This window comes from Silene latifolia, chromosome 2 (assembly GCF_048544455.1).
Source record: "Silene latifolia isolate original U9 population chromosome 2, ASM4854445v1, whole genome shotgun sequence".
In the NCBI taxonomy this organism is placed as follows: domain Eukaryota; kingdom Viridiplantae; phylum Streptophyta; class Magnoliopsida; order Caryophyllales; family Caryophyllaceae; genus Silene; species Silene latifolia.
In genome coordinates, this window is record NC_133527.1 from 35686571 (window position 1) to 35706486 (window position 19916).

Genomic DNA, 19916 nt, shown 5'->3' on the forward strand with positions numbered 1-19916 from the left:
ATGTGGACGACATATTACTCATTAGGAATGACGTAGATATGCTTGCTTCTGTTAAGAAGTGGTTAGGAAATCACTTTCAAATGAAAGATTTGGGAGAAGCTCAGCGCATCTTGGGTATCCGGATCTATAGGGATAGATCCAAAAGGATATTAGCATTGAGTCAAGAAGCCTATATCGATAAGATTCTTAACCGATTCAATATGAAAAACTCCAAGAGAGGTTTTCTACCTATGGGTAGTGGGATCACTTTGAGTAAGTCACAGTGTCCTACTGAGTCTAAGGATACTGAACGCATGAAATAGATTCCCTATGCTTCCGCTGTTGGGTCGATCATGTATGCTATGATGTGTTCTCGTCCTGACGTCTCGTATGCTTTAAGTATGACGAGTCGTTTTCAGAAAACTCCAGGTGAGAGTCACTGGATAGCCGTCAAGAATATTCTAAAGTATTTGAGAAGGACTAAAGATTCATTCTTAGTGTTTGGAGGAGAATCTGAATTACGTATAAGAGGTTATACGGATGCCAGTTTCCAAACCGATAGGGATGATTTGAAATCCTAGGCTGGTTTGTCTTTTTGTTGAACGGAGGGGCGGTTTGCTGGAGAAGTTTCAAAGAGTCTGTGACTGCTGATTTTACAACGAAAACTGAGTACATTGCAGCCTCTGAAGCTGCAAAGGAAGCTGTTTCGATTAGGCAATTTTTAGAGGGACTGAAGGTAGTTCCAACCGCCGGGGATCCTATCACTTTGTATTGTGATAACAGTGGGGCTATTTTTCAAGCAAAAGAGCCCAAGTCTAGTAACAAGTCTTGACATGTACTTAGGAAATTTCATGTAATTAGAGATTTAATCGAAAGGAAAGAAATTACAGTTTGTAAGATTGGGACAGCTGACAACATCGCTGATCCTTTAACCAAGCCTTTGTCTCAAGCTAAACATGATAGTCATGTAGTTTCGATGGGGTTGAGACGAATGCCAGAACTGTTGTAAATTATATGATATGTAACAATCAAAATATTGTATTTATGATTTCATATATGGTAAGTTGCATTTATCGTTATATTCAGTTTTATGTCTGAATTTATATACTTTGTTTTCTCAAAATAGGTTGTAAAGACAATGTCGAACCCTATTAAGTGAACTGGATTAACATTGTATTTTGTCCCTAGTTACTTAATGAGGTGACGTCTCGGAGTGACTAGATTGTAAGGCGATAGATGACAGGTTCGACTGTCATATAGTCATAGTGATGACTGGTCGATTACATAGGCATATTGTGAGACAATTTGTCGGACAGTGACCGTTTATAAAGTCCTTTTGTTGCTAGGTCGTGGTAAGGATTTCTATTTATTCCTTTGAGTCAATTCTTTAGACTGGTGACTATTTGTCTGAGTTGGTACGGTTTTCCGGTGGCTTTGGTTTTTGTTCTAGGTCGCGTAAAAGGAGGCCGATGAGCATTTACCGGGTCATTGTGATCTGTATCGAATGAAGAAAATAGGTCAACGGGATTGTCCTTTTAAGTCATATTTTATCTCAAGGCCACTCGAGGAGAGATGACTGTGAATGCGTGGCCACTCTCGGATGAGATCTATAGTAGATTATCCGGTCAGACAGTCATTCTCCTGATCGAGGAAACCACTTTATGATATGATCACATGCAAGAACGACCTGAGAGACACCTTGCATTGAGTGGGAGATATTATTGGACAAGAGAATTGGTAACGCACACTTGTGTCAGACAAGTGGGAGATTGTTGGAGTAGTGTCCTCCACAATGAGTGCGTTTACATAATAAATCTCGTAAAAGGAATATCAGGGATTTATTTATTTATTTGTTAAATTTGGTCATCGTTAATCGGTAATGATTGGCTGACTAGAGTTTGACATTACTGTCGTGTGACGACGGTGATCAACTGATCCCTTTAGGTCACACCTATAGGATGACGCCCAAATAAAATAAATTAATTGTTTGTATGAGATACGAAATAATTAATTCCTTGTATTATTTGGCTTTTAATTAGTCACGTAAATGTATTATTTGATGACGGGTTACGAACTCGGGACAAGGAGATTTATTATTTAATTATGTGATATTTAAATAATAAATGATTAGAATTTATTAATTAATTGTTAATGTTAATTAACTAATTTTATACGATATGTATATATGTTTTGAGGTAGAATCAATTAGCTATTAAATTTTAAAAGAGGTTGTAAAATTAGCTAAATGGGTTAATATTGACACATTGTATGTTGATAAAATGGTCTTATAATTACTTAATAGTTAAGTAGTTATTGATAGTTAATTTATATTATTTAAGTGTTAAATAATTAAATTAATATTTAATTATGTAAGATAATTAAATATAAGACTTATAAGCATTTGTGGGGCAAATGTCGAAAATCGAAATGGACCAAAAGTAGTCCATATGGACCGGTTTTTTGAGGACATACAAGTATCCTTTGTAGTGGATTTTCCACTAAGGATTGTTCCCAATATTTTGCTATAAATACCCCACTATTCACCTCATTTCTTAAGTTGGAAAAATTTGAAGTAAAATCGGTCCATTTCTAGCTCTAAAAACCGGTTGCTTCATCCCTTTTAGAAGACCAATTTTCCTTCTTATTTTCTTCATCTTGTTCTTCTTAAATACACATATATAAATTAACTAGTAATATTATCAAAGTAATAATATTATTTAGTACATCAAATCTACAATAAACAAGGTTTACTACTACATATACCTAGTTAGTATTTTAATAGTATTTTTGGTTGATTCTTGGGTGCTTCCTTAGGAGACCATCTATTTTGGTGGTTAGTTGTCTTGGAGGATCATCTATTTTCATAGCTCAAGAACAACATCAAGGAAGGAGTCCTTAAGTTGTGCCCAAAACTTACCTTATACAATGTAAGGATTTTTTTGTCTTAAGATGGTTTAATACCATCTTTTATACTTTTATTTGCATGCATGTAGATTTAGACCATTTTAAATTAATTTGTAATTTTATTATCATAAGATGAGTTTTAATATGGTCTAAATAACTAACAACCGTACCACCACCCTCTTCCTCTTCTTTTCTAATCGACAGTGGTGCCTCTCACCATGTTGTTGACGATCTCAACAACCTCTCGCTCCATGCACCATATGACGGAACCGATGACCTTATTATAGGATACGGTTCCTATCTTCCCATTACTCACTATGGTTCTTTCACTTATAATACTCTTTTATTTACAAATGTTTTAGTCGTACCTACCATTTCCCGTAAATTACTTTTCGTCTCTCAAATTTGCTAACATAATAATGTGATTGCCTTATTCTCACCCGATTCTTTTTGTTTTAAGGCACTAGCGACGGGAACCATTCTACTCCAGAGTCAGTTTCATAATGGCACTTATGAATGGCAACCACCACCTCCACATCGAGCCTATGCAACCACCTCCTCCGCTTGGCACCATCGACTTGGGCACCCATCAAATGCCACGCTCAAGTTTTTAAATTCCAATTTCGATTTTCGCATTTCTGAATTCACTCATTGTACGACATGCCTAATGAATAAAAGTCAGAAATTACCTTTTTCCGTCTCGACAATTCAATCTCACGCCCCTCTTGATGTCGTGTTTTATGATGTTTGGATGGCACCCCTCTTATCTCATGACAATTTTAAATACTCCATAATATTTGTTGATCACTTCAGTCACTATTTTTGGATTTATCCACTTAAAAACAAATCCGATACTGACATCACCTTCCATCGTTTTAAAGCCATTGTTGAATTTTTTTTAATAAACCGATCCGCCAATTTTATTCGGACAATGGCGGGAATATAAGAAATTAACTCCCTACCTCCTCAACGATGGAATCACCCATTTAACTTCACCACCTAACACCCCCGAGCATAACGGGTTTGCGGAGCACCGTCACAGACACATTGTCGAAACCGGACTAGCCCTCCTCACTCAAGCTCGACTACCCACCACCTTTTGGCCCTATGCCTTCTCCACTGCCTCTTACCTTATAAATAGGCTTCCAACCCCCACCCTCAAAAATAAATCTCCCTATGAAATCCTTCACAAGCAGCCGCCCAATGACATGAAACTTCGCCCCTTTGGCTGTCTCTGCTTTCCGTGGCTCCGTCCATATACCAACCATAAACTTAATAATCGGTCCACACCTTGTATCTTCGTAGGTTACTCTACAACACAGAGTGCATATCACTGTTATGACCCATCTCTAAAAAAGCTTTACACTTCTCGACATGTCCGTTTTATCGAGACCGAATTCCCATACCCATCGCTATCAAACATTGCCATCACTACTACCCCTACCCCTGATCGATGGTGCACACTTTCCCTACCCCTTCTCGATGCCTCTCTGCCTCACTTCGAACCCTCCCCACCTCCTGCCTCTGACCCTATCACTGCTCCCACCTCTCCTCGTCCTCCTACCTCGCCTACCTCCATCTCCACCACCCTTGTCGACGCACCTGTATCGACCCCTGCCCATACACCTCCTACTGCCGTAGCTCCTTCCTCCACACCTCCACCGCCCCCTCCACCACTCTCTCCACCACCCCACACCGTCAGGGAACATGTCTCTCCCACAACATAATTAAACCTAACCCCAAATATGCAAAGACAGCCGTCTCTACCGTCACACGCACCGCCCCTATTACCACCAAACAAGCCCTCATCGACCCTCATTGGCGTGCTGCCATGATCGATGAATATCAGGCCCTGCTCAAATACCAAACCTGGGTCCTCGTTCCTCGATCTCAAGCATTTCTCAAGCACAAAATTTGATTGGTTGTAAGTGGGTATATCGTGTCAAGTACAAGACTGATGGAAGTCTTAAACAATATAAGGCCCGTCTCGTAGCTAAAGGTTTTCACTAAAGGCCGGGTATAGACTACTCGGAAACCTTTAGTCTGGTTATGAAATCAACTACCATACGACTTATCCTCACGATTGTTGTTACACGAGGATGGCATCTCCACCAAATCGACATTAACAACGCGTTTCTTCAAGGTACGCTTACTGACACTGTGTTTATGTCCCAACCTGCAGGATTCATTGACAGGACAAACCGGACCACATATGCAAATTATAAAAAGCCACTTATGGCCTCAAACAAGCACCGAGAGCATGGTATACCGAACTCAAAACCTATCTCATTAATTTCGGATTTACCACCTCTGTCTCGGACCCTTCATTATTTATTCTCAACTCACCACAACTTCACTTACTCGTTTTAGTTTAAGTAGATGACATAATTGTCACCGGACCAAATGCAAACCATATTACTCAATTTATCACTCAAATATCGACCAAATTTTCGTTAAAAGACCTCGGCCCTCTATCGTATTTTCTAGGTATTGAAGTGACCCCCACAAAATCCGGACTTCACCTCAATCAAACCAAGTATTTGTCTGACCTCCTTCACAAATATAATCTTCAAGAATGCAACCCAGCTACAACTCCAATGCTTCCGCACCCACCATTAATAGCCGACTCAAAGGAACCCGCTGTCAATGAAGGTGACTATCGTGCTATCATTGGTAGTCGCCAATACCTCTCCCTAAGTCGCCTGGACATCGCCTTTCCCGTTAACAAACTCGCACAATTTCTCACTCACCCTACTGCCCTACACTGGACTGCCCTTAAACGGCTACTACGATACCTTCATGGTACGCTTCACATGGGGATTCATCTCTCCAACTCATCTCCACTCTCATTACATGCTTTTTTCGATGCCGACTTGGGTGGTGATAATTCCGACTATGTATCTACATTTGGCTATCTAGTTTATCTTGGTTCCAACCCCATTTGTTGGTCATCCCGAAAACAACGAGCTGTGTCTCATTCCTCCACCGAAGCCGAATTTAGAGCTGTGGCCGATGTAACCGCTGAACTACTTTGGCTCATGTCTCTCTTACTTGAGGTTGGAATTAAAGTCACTCAAGCTCCCTCCATCTACTGTGACAACCTCAGTGCCACTAACTACTCCGCGAACCCGGTCTTTCACTCCAAAATGAAGCATCTCGCGCTATTCTTTCACTTCGTCAAAGAGCAAGTTCGTCTTGGTAAAATCCGTGTCCAACACATCAATGGTGACGATCAACTCGCTGACACACTCACCAAGTCTCTCCATAAATCTCGTTTTCTCAGTTTAGCTAACAAGATTGGTCTTTGCTCTCGCCCGTCCATCTTGAAGGGGAATGTTGAAGATATGATTCCGACCCAATCTGATAGTTAACACATCCCTACAATTATGCATATAATATTGTACACAATATTTACTTTTCCATATTTCTCTATTATCTTTGTATCAGTCAATATAGTTGTTCCGGGTGTAAATCCAGAGCAGTTATTTGTTACCACCCGTGCTTGTAGAATGACGTCTTTAGCTGAATCCTCCTTGCGGTCTCCTGAAACGATGAACAAACTGAGGGCTCGGCTTTGGACCGAGCGAACTCACTCCGACGCTCAAGTCAGTAAACTTAGAGAGATAAGTTGTTACTTGGCGAAATGTATATTGTAGTGAGATAAGGAAGATATTACCAGATGAATAGTGATTATTAGGTTAAATTCTGGATCCTTTCCTCAATGAGGGTTGAGGAGTATTTATAGACTTTCACCTTTTGTCACGTAGTGGCCAAGTGGCTAGCAGGTGGAAAGACCGTTCTACCCTCGGCCGAGGGACCCATGGTAGGCCGCCGGGCCATGTTGACTCCATGCCGAGGGGTCTTGGATATGAGTTCGCGGATGTGTGCTCCGGCTGGCTAGTTGCCCCGGCCGGGACCCAAGAGACAGGCCGACAGAGTGTGCCGTTAAGGCTGTCTAAGTCGTTGACTTGCTGTGGATGTCTTTGACCTTGCTCAATATGTTGACTTGGTCAGCGGTGCAGAATATGCCCCATCAATTTGCCCCCAGCGTAGTCTATGCCGTGGTATGGGCTCCGATGTATGTTGAGCGTATATTCTGCGTAAGTAATTTGCAAAAATTTTCTGCATCGACTTCTTCTACCTCGGTCTGGTTCTGATTAGGCCGTACCATATCCCCCCTCCACATGGATGTGTAAAGGACATCCGATGTGGAAAAGAAAGTGACGTCGGCCGAGACTTGGGTTGAGAGTGCCGGTTGTTTTTTATTGCCCCCGGCCGGTGCTACCTAGCTTGGTTGATCATGTGGCCGGCGGAGAACAGATGCTTAGGAATTTGTTGAGGAAGGTGAATAGGCGAAGAGATACGAATGGGCGTGTTGAAGACGCTTGGTCACTGTTGCATTGATTGACGTTCAACTGTTGCAACGATTGACATTCCGTGGTTGCATGCCCGACACGTGTCTGTTTGCTGATTGGCTGACGCTTCATGGGCTGTGCCCTGATTGGTCTTTCTTCGTGGGCTTTCCCCTATAAATAGGGCAGTTAGTCCCTGAAATTGGCCACCAATTTCATTCTCCAAAATTTTCTTCTCTCTAAACTTTCAAGGGCTTCTTTTTCTTCCGATTCTCAGAGTTGTCACCTCGGCTAGTGCTTTTCTTCAAGGTAAACAAACGAATCTCTTATTTTGTTAATTATTGCTATCATGTCTTCTGCTGACGCCGGACCCAGTAGCCCTGCGCCGGGGGGTTCCCCGTTGCGTCTTGATGAAGAGGGGGTACTATACGCCATCCCGTTAAGGTCTGGGGGTCCAAAGTCTCCTTCTCCCGAAGTTAATCCAAAAATTTTGGAGGAGTGGGAGGATGAGGATGTTGATGATGACGATGGTGGTGATGGGAGGACCCCTTCTGATGGTGGAAGGCCGCATATCACGGATCACGGCGAGGCCTGTACGACTGGCCTCGACCGTGCCTGGACCAATAAATTCGCCAGTTGCTCCGGTGGAACTCTCTTCGGAGGTCACTTCTCCTTCGGTGAGGGGTAAAAAATCGTTATCCCCGAGGAGGGTCAGGCGGTCTGTTGCCCTCCCCCGGGTCATATCGGAGTATATATCAGGCACCTTGAGTATGGGCTCCGGTTCCCGTTGAATGAACACGTCATGGCCATCATCAAAGCTATGAACGTCGCTGTGGCCCAACTGCATCCGCTGGCCATTAGGACGATAGTCGTCTTTGTGTGGCTCTGTCTCTTTAGGGGGGAGACCCCAACAGTTAACTTATTCCGCCGACTTCATCATCTTCGGCCGTCAATCTCCGGTAAAGTGGGGTGGTACAGCGTGCAGACGGAGCCAGGCTACGTCTCCGTGTCCAAACTTACTTCTTGCAAGGACTGGCAACGGCGATGGGTGTATGTCCAAGTGCCGGAGGACTACCCATTGCCTCGGTCTTTCCAGAGCCCTGTTTACTTGCGGTGTGAGAACCGGGGAGAGTATGAGGAATGTATCTCCCGGGGTAAGGTTAAGATGGACGCTTCGATGGTCCCTCTTACTGCGGATGAGGAGCGGGCGATGCAGCTGTTCGATGCTGAGAAAGGATGGCTCCCCCCGACTCAGATTATTCTTCAAGATGAGCTGCTTTGCCGCGTCGGCCTCATACCGGCCCTCAACCAGGGTGAGTGGGGTCGGTGTGAGGCCCATCATTGCCTGTTATGTTCCTGTTTTAGAGCTTTGTTTTACTTCTTTTATGTAACTTTGATTTGATTTCTTGCAGACCGGTTTAGCCAGGATCTGTCTGAGAGGACCTTGAAGAGGTTAGGGCTTGATAAGGACGGGAAGGTCGTTCAACGGCATCCTACGGCTGACGCGCGTGATCGTAGACTGGCTCCCAACGAACTCATGGAGAAGCAGCTGAAGGCACTGGATCCGACGGCGGCCCAAGCACGGGTTCTCGGAGGCGTGCCGAAGAGAACAAAGAAGGCAGCGTCCAGGTTGGCGACGACGTCTGTGCCAACTCCCTCTTCGACCCCAGCGGTTCAGAAGGAGCACGTGGTGGTCGTCGATATCTATGGGGAGGTAGTGACCGTTGCGAGGGGCCCTCCTCCTCCAAAGAAGAGAAAAGAGCCACCGTCTGCTTCCAACGTTGCCGAGGAGAAGAATGACTCAGCCGACCCTCCATTCAAGAGGGTCCAGACTGGTACGGATCTAACTTGCGGTTCAGATTTAGCCGGTTCGTTGGACATTCCTGATGACAGACTTTCTGACGTGTCAATGCATGTTGACATGGATGCTCTGTGTAAATTTTTTGTAGATCCACCGTCGGCAGTCGCCGTTCTCACTGAACGGCAATTAGGGAAGCAGCCTGAGAAGGCTATTGAGAAGGCGGGTGATAGAAATGTCACCGTTGACTCCTCCATTTAGAAGATTCCCTCCACCGAACTTGTGGCAGAGGGTGCGAGAATATATAAGAGGCTGGCGAAGTGGACTCAACTAGCCGGCTCCCACATCATGGAGCAAGAAAAGGCCATGGCCCAAACTAGGCCAGTGATCGAACGGCTTAAACTTGATCTCTCCGCTGCAAAGGGGGAAGCCGGGAAGGCTAAGCTGGACCTCTTTGCTTCCCGAAGTCGTGAGGAGGAAGCTGAGAAGCGGCTATTGGCCGAGAGGGCCAAAGTTGAGGCTGCTGATGCCGCCACCGCCAAGCTGATGGAGGAGCGGGATAGGTATAAGGGTGCTTATGACGCCGTGGTTGCCAAGAGGGAAGAGTGGAAGGATCAGTTCCACGTCCAGGCGGAGGCGCTCAGGGACACAAAGGCTATCCTTGCTCAAAAGGAGAAGGATATTGAAATGCTTCAAAATGATCTCCTCCCTAAAATGTGCGCCCAATTCCGGGACCAGGCCGAGGAGGCGACCAGGGAGGCAATCAAGAGGTTCTTCCCCGAAGGCTCCTTCCCGTGGGATAAATTCGACCAGCTTCTGGATGAGATGGCTGATGCTGCGGAAACAGCGGCTGCGGAGAAGGCGGAGGCGGCGAAGGCGGCTCAGATAGCTGAGGCCAAGGCGGCCTATGATGCAAAGGTGAAGGAGGCCCATGAGGAGGCTGAGAGGCTAAAGGCACTTGAGAATGTCGAGCCTTCTCCTGAGCCGGCCACCGAAGATGCTGCTGCTACCGATGGAGGGCAGCAACAGGCATAGGGAGACGGGCGGTCGTCACCAGACTCACTCGGCATCTCGGATAGCTTTAGCTGTTCGGGGGCTAACTATTGAGCCTTTCCTCCCTGCCATATTTTGGCGCTTCAAATGATATGCTTGTAATCCTGTGCTTTTCTTTTCCTTGTTTTTGTTGTAAAACTCTTGGTAGGTTGGGTTTAGGCTTATCCCTATGGGGAAGGATGTCGTCTGTATTCTCCTTTCAATTATCTTCAATGAAGTTTGTCTTATTCGCCCTCGGCTTGGCCGGGGCTTTTTTGATTACCGTACTTCACTTGTCTGGCGTTATTAACCGAGCGCTTTTTCGTTTTTACCTTTGGCCTGGCCGAGGCAGTTAGAATGCGTATCTCAACTGTGTTTAACGTATTTTAAAACGTGTTGGCATGTTGGTTGCCTTCTCTTTCACTCTCGGTCTTGGCCGAGGCGTCAGATTTGCATTTCCCGATTGACCGCTCTTTCTGCCAGGCCCTCGTTTGGCCGAGGCGGCTAGAATTGCGTCTCAACTGTACTGAGTATACGTTTTTTTCTGGCGTATCGGTCATTGTGTCCCCGTCGCTCTCGGCTTTGGCCGAGGTAATCGGGGTTACGGCTCGATAGCGTTTTCTTCTAGCGTATCGGTCGTTGTGTCCCCGTCGCTCTCGGCTTTAGCCGAGGTAATCGGGGTTACGGCTCGATAGCGTATCTTCTAGCGTATCGGTCGTTGTGTCCCCGTCGCTCTCGGCTTTAGCCGAGGTAATCGGGGTTACGGCTCGATAGCGTTTCTTCTAGCGTATCGGTCGTTGTGTCCCCGTCGCTCTCGGCTTTAGCCGAGGTAATCGGGGTTACGGCTCGATAGCGTTTCTTCTAGCGTATCGGTCGTTGTGTCCCCGTCGCTCTCGGCTTTAGCCGAGGTAATCGGGGTTACGGCTCGATAGCGTTTCTTCTAGCGTATCGGTCGTTGTGTCCCCGTCGCTCTCGGCTTTAGCCGAGGTAATCGGGGTTACGGCTCGATAGCGTTTCTTCTAGCGTATCGGTCGTTGTGTCCCCGTCGCTCTCGGCTTTAGCCGAGGTAATCGGGGTTACGGCTCGATAGCGTTTCTTCTAGCGTATCGGTCGTTGTGTCCCCGTCGCTCTCGGCTTTAGCCGAGGTAATCGGGGTTACGGCTCGATAGCGTTTCTTCTAGCGTATCGGTCGTTGTGTCCCCGTCGCTCTCGGCTTTAGCCGAGGTAATCGGGGTTACGGCTCGATAGCGTTTCTTCTAGCGTATCGGTCGTTGTGTCCCCGTCGCTCTCGGCTTTAGCCGAGGTAATCGGGGTTACGGCTCGATAGCGTTTCTTCTCTTTGGGCGACGGCCCGGTGGCAACTATGGAGGGTCAAGCACTTTGGTGGAAAACTCGGGTGATTCTTCATTTGTTATGATCATGCGTTGGGGTGTCCAAAATGGGTTTGGACACCTCCGCCGCTATACAAAGTACTTTCTTAGGTTGTCGGTGTTCCAATGACTCATCAAAGGCACACCCTCCATGTCTGTCAGCCGGTATGTACCCGGCCTCATCTCTTCAACCACTTTGTAGGGACCTTCCCAGTTAGCCGTCAACTTACTGTGAATATTTCCTTTGTTGGTGGCGGCCGACTTTCTTAGGACCAGATCTCCTACTTTTAAGTCCCTTTTGTGGACTCTTCGGTTATAGGCTCTTCTCATTCGGTTTTGGTATACTGCTAAGTTGAGGCGTGCTGTATCTCGGCTTTCTTCGACCAGGTCTAGGGAGGCTTTCAGGCCTTCCTCATTTTCAACTGGGTTAAAGGTAGCCGTCCTGAACGTTGGCACCGTTGCTTCAATTGGCAGTACCGCTTCGGACCCGTAGACTAAGTGGAATGGACTGTATCCCGTTGCTTCTTTCTCCGTGGTTCGCAGGGACCACAGGACGCCGGGTAGTTCGTCGGCCCATCTTCCCTTAAGGTCTTCAACTGTCTTCTTCAAACCGTTGAGGATTGTTTTATTGGTCGCCTCGCCGCCCGTTGCTCTGTGGGTGGCAGACGGAGGAGTATGCAAACTTGATGCCCAGCTCTTCTAACCAGTTCATTATCAGGTCACTCCAGAACTCTCGGCCGTGGTCGAATACCATGACTTGGGGCAACCCAAAACGAGTTATAACATTTTCCCAGATTACCTTTCTGACGGCTGCTGTGGTCTTCGCCGGTACTGCTACAGCTTCAACCCATTTGGTGAAGTAGTCAACGGCGACGATCAGGTACTTCCTTCCTCCGGAGGCCGTCGGAAATGGCCCTAATAAATCCATCCCCCACTGTGCGAAAGGAAGGGGACTAAGCACCGGTTGTAGGTCCCGGGAAGGAGCATGTATCACCGGAGCATGTATCTAACAGTTTTTGCACTTCTTGGTCTTTGTTCTGGAATCCTTAAGCATGGTTGGCCAGAAGTAGCCGGCTCGGAGAGCTTTGTGGGCTAGTGTTCTTGCCCCCATGTGATGGCCGCAGATGCCTTCGTGAATCTCTGTTAGAATTAGCTCCGCGTCGGCTGGGCCGACACATTTCAAAAGTGGTCTTATTACGGATCTTCTGTATAATTCTCCTTCAAACACCAAGTACCTTGCTGCGATCCTTTTTATCTTGGCCGAGAGATTGCGGTCCTCCGACAACTCATTTGTAAGTTTGTATTTCATTATCGGAGTCATCCACGTCGTCTCGGTTTCCGCGTCGCCCACCATGCCGACGGTCTCAGTGATGCTTTTCGCGTTCCTGATATCTACCAGCACAGTTCGGCTGACATTCTTGATGGTTGAACTGGCAAGCTTTGAGAGAGCGTCGGCTCGGTTGTTCTCGGACCTGGGAACGCATTGTATCTGAAAAGATTTTAACTTAGAAGTGTCAGCTTTTACCCTTTCCAGGTATCTTACCATCTCGTCGTCTCGAGTCTCGTACTCTCCTCTGATTTGGTTAGCCACCAACAGTGAATCCGTCTTTAACCCAATGTGTTTCGCTCCGCAGACTCTAGCGACTCGACTCTGTTATTACCGCCTCGTATTCGGACTCGTTGTTTTAGGTCGGGAAGGTAAATTTCAAGGCATACTCAAACTCGTCTCCGTTTGGACTGATGATTAAGACGCCGGCTCCCGAGCTGTTCGTCGTGGAGGATCCGTCGGTGAATACTTCCCATACTCCGGGGTTTTGCTCCTCTTGATACGTGCACTCGGCCAGGAAGTCTGCAAGTGCCTGCCCCTTTATCGAGGGCCTCGGCTTGTATTGGATGCCGAAGCCGGATAGTTCTACTGCCCATTTGATGAGTCTGCCGGATTGTTCAAATTTTTCCAATGCTTTCTCCAGCGGTTGGTCGGTTAAGACCGTCACGGGATGTCCCACAGACGGCGCCAATTGTTCCGGGTGTAAATCCAGAGCAGTTATTTGTTACCACCCGTGCTTGTAGAATGACGTCTTTAGCTGAATCCTCCTTGCGGTCTCCTGAAACGATGAACAAACTGAGGGCTCGGCTTTGGACCGAGCGAACTCACTCCGACGCTCAAGTCAGTAAACTTAGAGAGATAAGTTGTTACTTGGCGAAATGTATATTGTAGTGAGATAAGGAAGATATTACCAGATGAATAGTGATTATTAGGTTAAATTCTGGATCCTTTCCTCAATGAGGGTTGAGGAGTATTTATAGACTTTCACCTTTTGTCACGTAGTGGCCAAGTGGCTAGCAGGTGGAAAGACCGTTCTACCCTCGGCCGAGGGACCCATGGTAGGCCGGCGGGCCATGTTGACTCCATGCCGAGGGGTCTTGGATATGAGTTCGCGGATGTGTGCTCCGGCTGGCTAGTTGCCCCGGCCGGGACCCAAGAGACAGGCCGACAGAGTGCGCCGTTAAGGCTGTCTAAGTCGTTGACTTGCTGTGGATGTCTTTGACCTTGCTCAATATGTTGACTTGGTCAGCGGTGCAGAATATGCCCCATCAATAGTTATTTGTTACCTTCCTTAGTTCCACAATTAGTGGGATTCCTTTAGATGTTCACATTGTAACTACCAGTATAAGTAGGCTGGTATATTTCTCATATTATTTATTCAATACAAAAACAATCTTCTTCTTTACACATATCCCACCTCCTCAATTTAAAGTGGAATATTAGGCACTAGCTTAGGGAAGCTCTTCAGTTTCATTCACACTTCAAACCCAGCGGGCATTCGTGTGAGACGGCGTGATAGACTGTACAATCGATATTGGAACTCCAACCATTAGCTTAAAATTTTGGTTGAGATAGTTTCTTAACAATAATATCGTTATATCCATAAGAGGGCGTCCGTGTGCGGGGAGTGAGAGATTATAAAACCGATCTTGTAACTCCAACTATCAGCTTATTTTTGATTGAAATAATTTCTTAACAATAATGTCGTTATATCCATAAGAATTTTTGTGTTTTAAGTAATATTTAGCTTCTTTTTAGTGAATTATTTTGTCTATAAAAAGACAAACTAACGTTTTGAGTTTTAATATGTAAACTTGTACATTGACACAATACGAAACAAAAAACATTCAAATGAATACTAAGGGTGTGTTTGGATAGCAAAAGCGGAGGGAAAGGAAGGGGAGGAAGAAGGAGGGAAGAGAAAGGGATGGAAGGGAAGGGGAGGGAGAATGGAGGAGATCATTTTCTCTCCAAATCTTGCCTTTGTTGGAGAGGAAATAATTTGGCTTAGAGGAGGGAAATGGAGGGATCCATTTTCCCTCCCCTCAAAATCCCTTCACCTCTATTTTACTAACCAAACAAAGGATTTATCATCCTTTCCTTAGTTCCTTTCCCTTCCCTCCATTTCCCTCCAAATCCTTCTATCCAAACACACCCTAAGAAAATGTGTGTACGAAGATATTTGGCAATGACTAGTTTCTTATTTGAATGTTTTGTTTATGATTAGGATTTAGGAGAATATAAGTTAATATCTATGTTTCAATTATTTATTCATCTTTCAATAAAATATTCATAAAAAGAGTATAAAAGATAAACAATAACAACTAAAAAAATGGTTGTCATCTTCTTTTTCTCTTATTCTGATAACCAAATATGGTCTAGATTTTGACTTTTTTTTCCCTAACGAACTTCCAAGATTTGTGACATATTAGTTATGACTATAACGTCTATGTGTCAACGTGTAAATTGTAATAATGTACTTACCACAAACATTGGTAAAATGATGAGCGCAATCTTGAACAAGGAGATCAAAGCTTGGGATATAACATTGAAGTCCATCTGATTTTCCATGTCCGATATAATCAATCCCATATACTCCATATCCAGCCTTTGCAAGCCGATTTGCAGTACCTAAATAATTTAATACTCTTCCCTCAAAAAATAATTTAATACTCCGTACATTAAAATTCATTGAATCTAACGGTAAGAAAATCATAATAAGAAAAATACGACTAGTGTTTAATTGCAATGAACAAACATGGCAAGTAATTATACTTACCTTGCATGGAGATACTAGTCTCCATGCCATAACCATGACATAGGAAAACCAAGGCTTTTATTTCTTCATCTTGAGGCAACCATCGGCATGTAAAAAGCTTCAATCCTCTCTCACTCAATATATATTCCTACGCATTTTTTTTTATATATATATATCAGGGGAATTATGAAATTAACATCGTAAGCCAAAAATTGAAAGATATTCTATTGAATTGTTTGCGCTTACCTCTTCATACTTGATATCGGAACCCATGTCAAGAACAAGAAGGGTAGGTGGAAGAGAAAGAGATTGAGGTGACAAGTAGAGGAGTTGGTGATTATATATATTTATATATTTATATATTATTGTAAGAAAAAGAGGGAGAGTAAATTAAATAAATGTTATAAGATGGAAAACAAATATTGAGATTATGAGCAAGTGAGCAACAAATAATTAGTAAGATTAGACATTAGGGTTTTATTTTTTATATTGAAAAGGCAAAGAATTCCTCAAAGAAAAGATACAGCAAGGTAAGAAGGTGATCGAGTAGAAATAGGATGATATAATAACTTTATTACGTCTTTCTTTGGATTTCTTTTGGATACTTATCTTTTACTCCCTCCATTTTTTAATATATGACGTTTTACTTTTTCGAGGCGAACCTTTTGGACTTTAATATTTATAAAGATATATTTGGCAAAAAATTATAAAAATTATACCCTTAAATTCTCATGAAAAATTCTTTCATATGAGTATACATATCACTATATTTAATCATATAATTTGAGAAATATTGAAAAGAGAAGTGTGTGTCTCAAAATGTGAGAAAGTCATATAGAAAAATAGAGGGAGTATAATCGTATCTATCAGTTAATCAGTATAATTGCAGTTGTGCATAACTGTCATTCGTTTGGATTACGTCTTCATAATAATAAAATAATAAAATAATATTGAAACCAAAAATAATAATAAAATAATATATGGGTTAATTGTATTTTTATTGATTTGACCAAATCAGAGATGCCAGCCCGCCATGCAATCTAAATACGTCTTCATAATAATAAAATAATAAATGACTATTCAACTTTAACGAAAAGTGAATTACTCCGTATTTGCTTGGAATCTATAAAAACTCTTTTTTTTTTCTTAAGAACAAAGTGAAAGTGAAGAGGATCAATATTTGGTCAAAGTGGCATAGCGGTGTAATTGTTAGCGCTTAATTTAGTTAACCTACTAAAATTATTGTTTTAAGGGGTGTGCCTATTAATTGAAGAATGAGTAATTGGCCCTAAGTTTGCTGATTCATAGAGAAGAAAAACGAAGTCAAGAGAGAAAAACGTTGGGCTAGGGGATGTTATATCAAGCGTTTAGATGAAGTTTCAGGAAGACTCGGTGATTATTCAACCGCCTCCCCACTAAGGAGTAATTACAAAGGAGCCGGATATCGCCTATATATATGAGAGGTATTCATCTATAGCAAAGAACAACTCAAACAACAATAATAAGTACAACTTAGTCTAGCATTAGATAGTAGTCTTAGATTAGTTTAGCATTATGTTAGGACCCAAGACGAAATGAGCACCTGTTTGGGCTCAAACTGAGGTGTCTTACTTTGACATGTTCCCTTGAAAAAGCTTAGGTCACATTAGGACGTGATCGGGTCACGTTGCTTTGTCGTGGCCGTTTTTTTGAAGTTTTGACCTCTTTCGCGCTTAATTCGGCGTAATATTGCCTTGTTTGAGCTTTGTGAAATGTCCGGCTAGAAGGGTGTATATTTTTGTTTTCGTAGGCTTTGTGTTAGCTCGAAGGGGTTTGATTGCTTCGTTAAATGTTGTCTTGACTCGTCATTTGCTTGAAAAAAAGGGCGAGTCGGTTTTTTTTGTGGATTTTGTGTGAATTTTTTGCTAGATGGGATTGGCGGGTTTACTCTTGCTGGTTTTGCTATTGTTTTGTATTTGCAGGTGATTTTTGTTTTATATTTTTGGCTTTTGCTTATTTTGTGCTGTCGTAATGCCGAAATTTCGACTGACGTTGTTTTTTCTTTGGTTTCAGGTGAGTGTTCGAGAGTGACTGAGTTGAGGACTCAAAAGAAGGAGGATCCAGGAGGTTCAGTTGACATGGCTACGCTTAGGGCTCGAGTGTAGGTCACTCAGCTCTGATCAGTGGCCTACGTCTGTAGATTGAGGGGCGTCGGATGATTGGGGTTCAACATTGGGGTGATGCACTATGTTGTGGCCTTTAATCATCACTTCGTCTGATGATTGGTGTTCAACATTGGGGGAGCGATGCATTGTGTTGTGGCCTTTAATCATCACTTTGTCTGATGATTGGGGTTCAACATTGGGGCGATGTGCTGTGTGGTGGCCTCTGATCATCATGTCGTCTGAAGTCTGCCAGACACTTTTTCTTTCTTGTCCTTTCCTCTGGTCTTTCCCTCGTTCCTTCTCATAGGGATAGAAAGAGTTTTTGCTCGGTAGGTGGCGGGTAGCCCCCGATTTATTGTTTTAGGCCAGTGTGCGTGTATGATAAGTATTTGTATTGGACCCTGTTTCTATGGTCAGTTGTGTAAAATGAGTGTCTGTATCAGACTCTGTTTGTATGGTCAGTCGTTTGTACCAAATGTAAGTTGGTCTATTTTGCTTGAGGCAAGTTTTGTATGTGTATTTTTAGCTTGTAGTTTTTTTTTGTGCTTGGCTTTTTTGTGTTGTGTTTTGGAGAAGTGCGGTCGACGAACGGCTTCCCACTTGCTATGGTATTTGTACCTGTAATGTTAGCATATAAAAGAAGCAACAGGTAGCACATACGCATTCATACATGCATATAAACAAGTAAAAACAGGCAAAATACTGTCGAAATAACCGCGATGACTCGAAATTAAAAATTTGAAATTGGATTTTGAAAATCCCGCGACAAGACGTCACACTTGGATTTTCAAAAGGGAATTGTTTTGAAATTTTTGAGAAATTAATTCGTATTTGAATTAGATTAACTCGAAAAACTGCATCGATTTTGTTGAAATTGATTTGCAACTTGAATTGAAATTAAAAACGTCTTTTGAATTTAATCGGAGGAAGATTTTTGAATTTTGCGAAATCCAGTGATAGGCTATGTTACACCTAACAAAGATACCCTAAACTTGGCTAACAAATTAATGTAGTAAAGTAAGGGTCGAACACAAGGAAACGGGAATTGCTTAATGAATTGCTATAAGTAGAATTCTATCTAGGTTAGTTCGATTGTTTGGTTGGTTTGATTGTTAAACTTGTGAATAAAATGATGTAAAATAAATATGATAATAGAGTATAGGGGAGTCGGGTCACACATGTAGATGCTCATGCTAGAAATAGATAATATTGTCAATTTGTTTAGGTCTTATGACAACCACTTCTCGTCCTTATTGTCAACGATAGAACGGGTCCTAATGAGCTCTTGCTATAACTAGGTCGGTCTACTAACCATTGTTGTCAGAATCGCGATTCGATCCAACGATTCTACGATTTTACGATCCAAAAATGCTTGATCGATCCTGGATCCTACGATTCTATCATAGTTGTAGAATCTTACGATCCTATTAATTTGAAAATTTCTAGAGATGGGATCATAATACGATCCTACGATTTTACGATCCTACGATCCGATTCCATAATAAAAAAAATTAATATATATTGTTATATAATGACACCGTAAAACCCAAATTTCGCGTATGTTGTTCATACAATGATACTAAAATCATTAATTACCAATATTTTATGAATACATATTAATAAATAAGTGTTTTGATTTTCAATTATATTTTTTTACCAAATAAAAAAGTATATTTAGTAAGTTTGTAGAATCTTGCGATTCTACGATCCGATTCTACCGATTCGATCCTACCCTCCCCATCGATCCAAAGTAGAATCCCGATCCTGACAACATTGCTACTAACACATGCTTAGTCTAATTCATTTTTGTGTCTCTCGACTTATAAAAGTGAACTAACAAAATAATCAAAAATAGTGATCAATTACCAAACATTAGCAAATAAAACTAGCATGTGATAGAAACTCATCAAACAATATTATGTCATTCTAATTTAACATTTACAAATATTATTCATGCATGGCTTCCCTATTACCTAGACAAAAAGGACTATTCACTCATGTTGGAAATTAAACTAACGACATATGAATTAATAAACATGATGATAATAGAAATATAACTAAATAAAATTATAAGAATTATAAATATGCTAGATAATGATAACATATGAATTAGTGAAATTGCTAATGATAAGAAATGTAAATGAAATTGCTAGATTAAACTATAACGTTAATAACTTGATAATGAAATGTATAACAAAGTAATATGAGATTGCTAATAACTAAAATGTAAACTACGAAATAACAATAATGAA

General features: G+C 42.8%; 1 protein-coding gene across 1 annotated transcript in view; it reads right to left on the reverse strand.

The window, feature by feature from the left end:
- The window catches only part of LOC141642598 (caffeoylshikimate esterase-like), a 63023-nt gene extending 47118 nt beyond the window's left edge, over positions 1 to 15905 (reverse strand). Inside the window, exons 1-3 of the mRNA XM_074451435.1 lie at positions 15767 to 15905; positions 15542 to 15668; positions 15247 to 15393 (exon numbers count right to left, since the gene is read on the reverse strand). Of these exons, the coding sequence (XP_074307536.1) occupies positions 15247 to 15393; positions 15542 to 15668; positions 15767 to 15793 (301 nt within the window). The 5' untranslated portion in view covers positions 15794 to 15905. The remainder of the gene's footprint in view (positions 1 to 15246; positions 15394 to 15541; positions 15669 to 15766) is intronic.
- Between the last annotated feature and the right edge of the window lie 4011 nt (positions 15906 to 19916).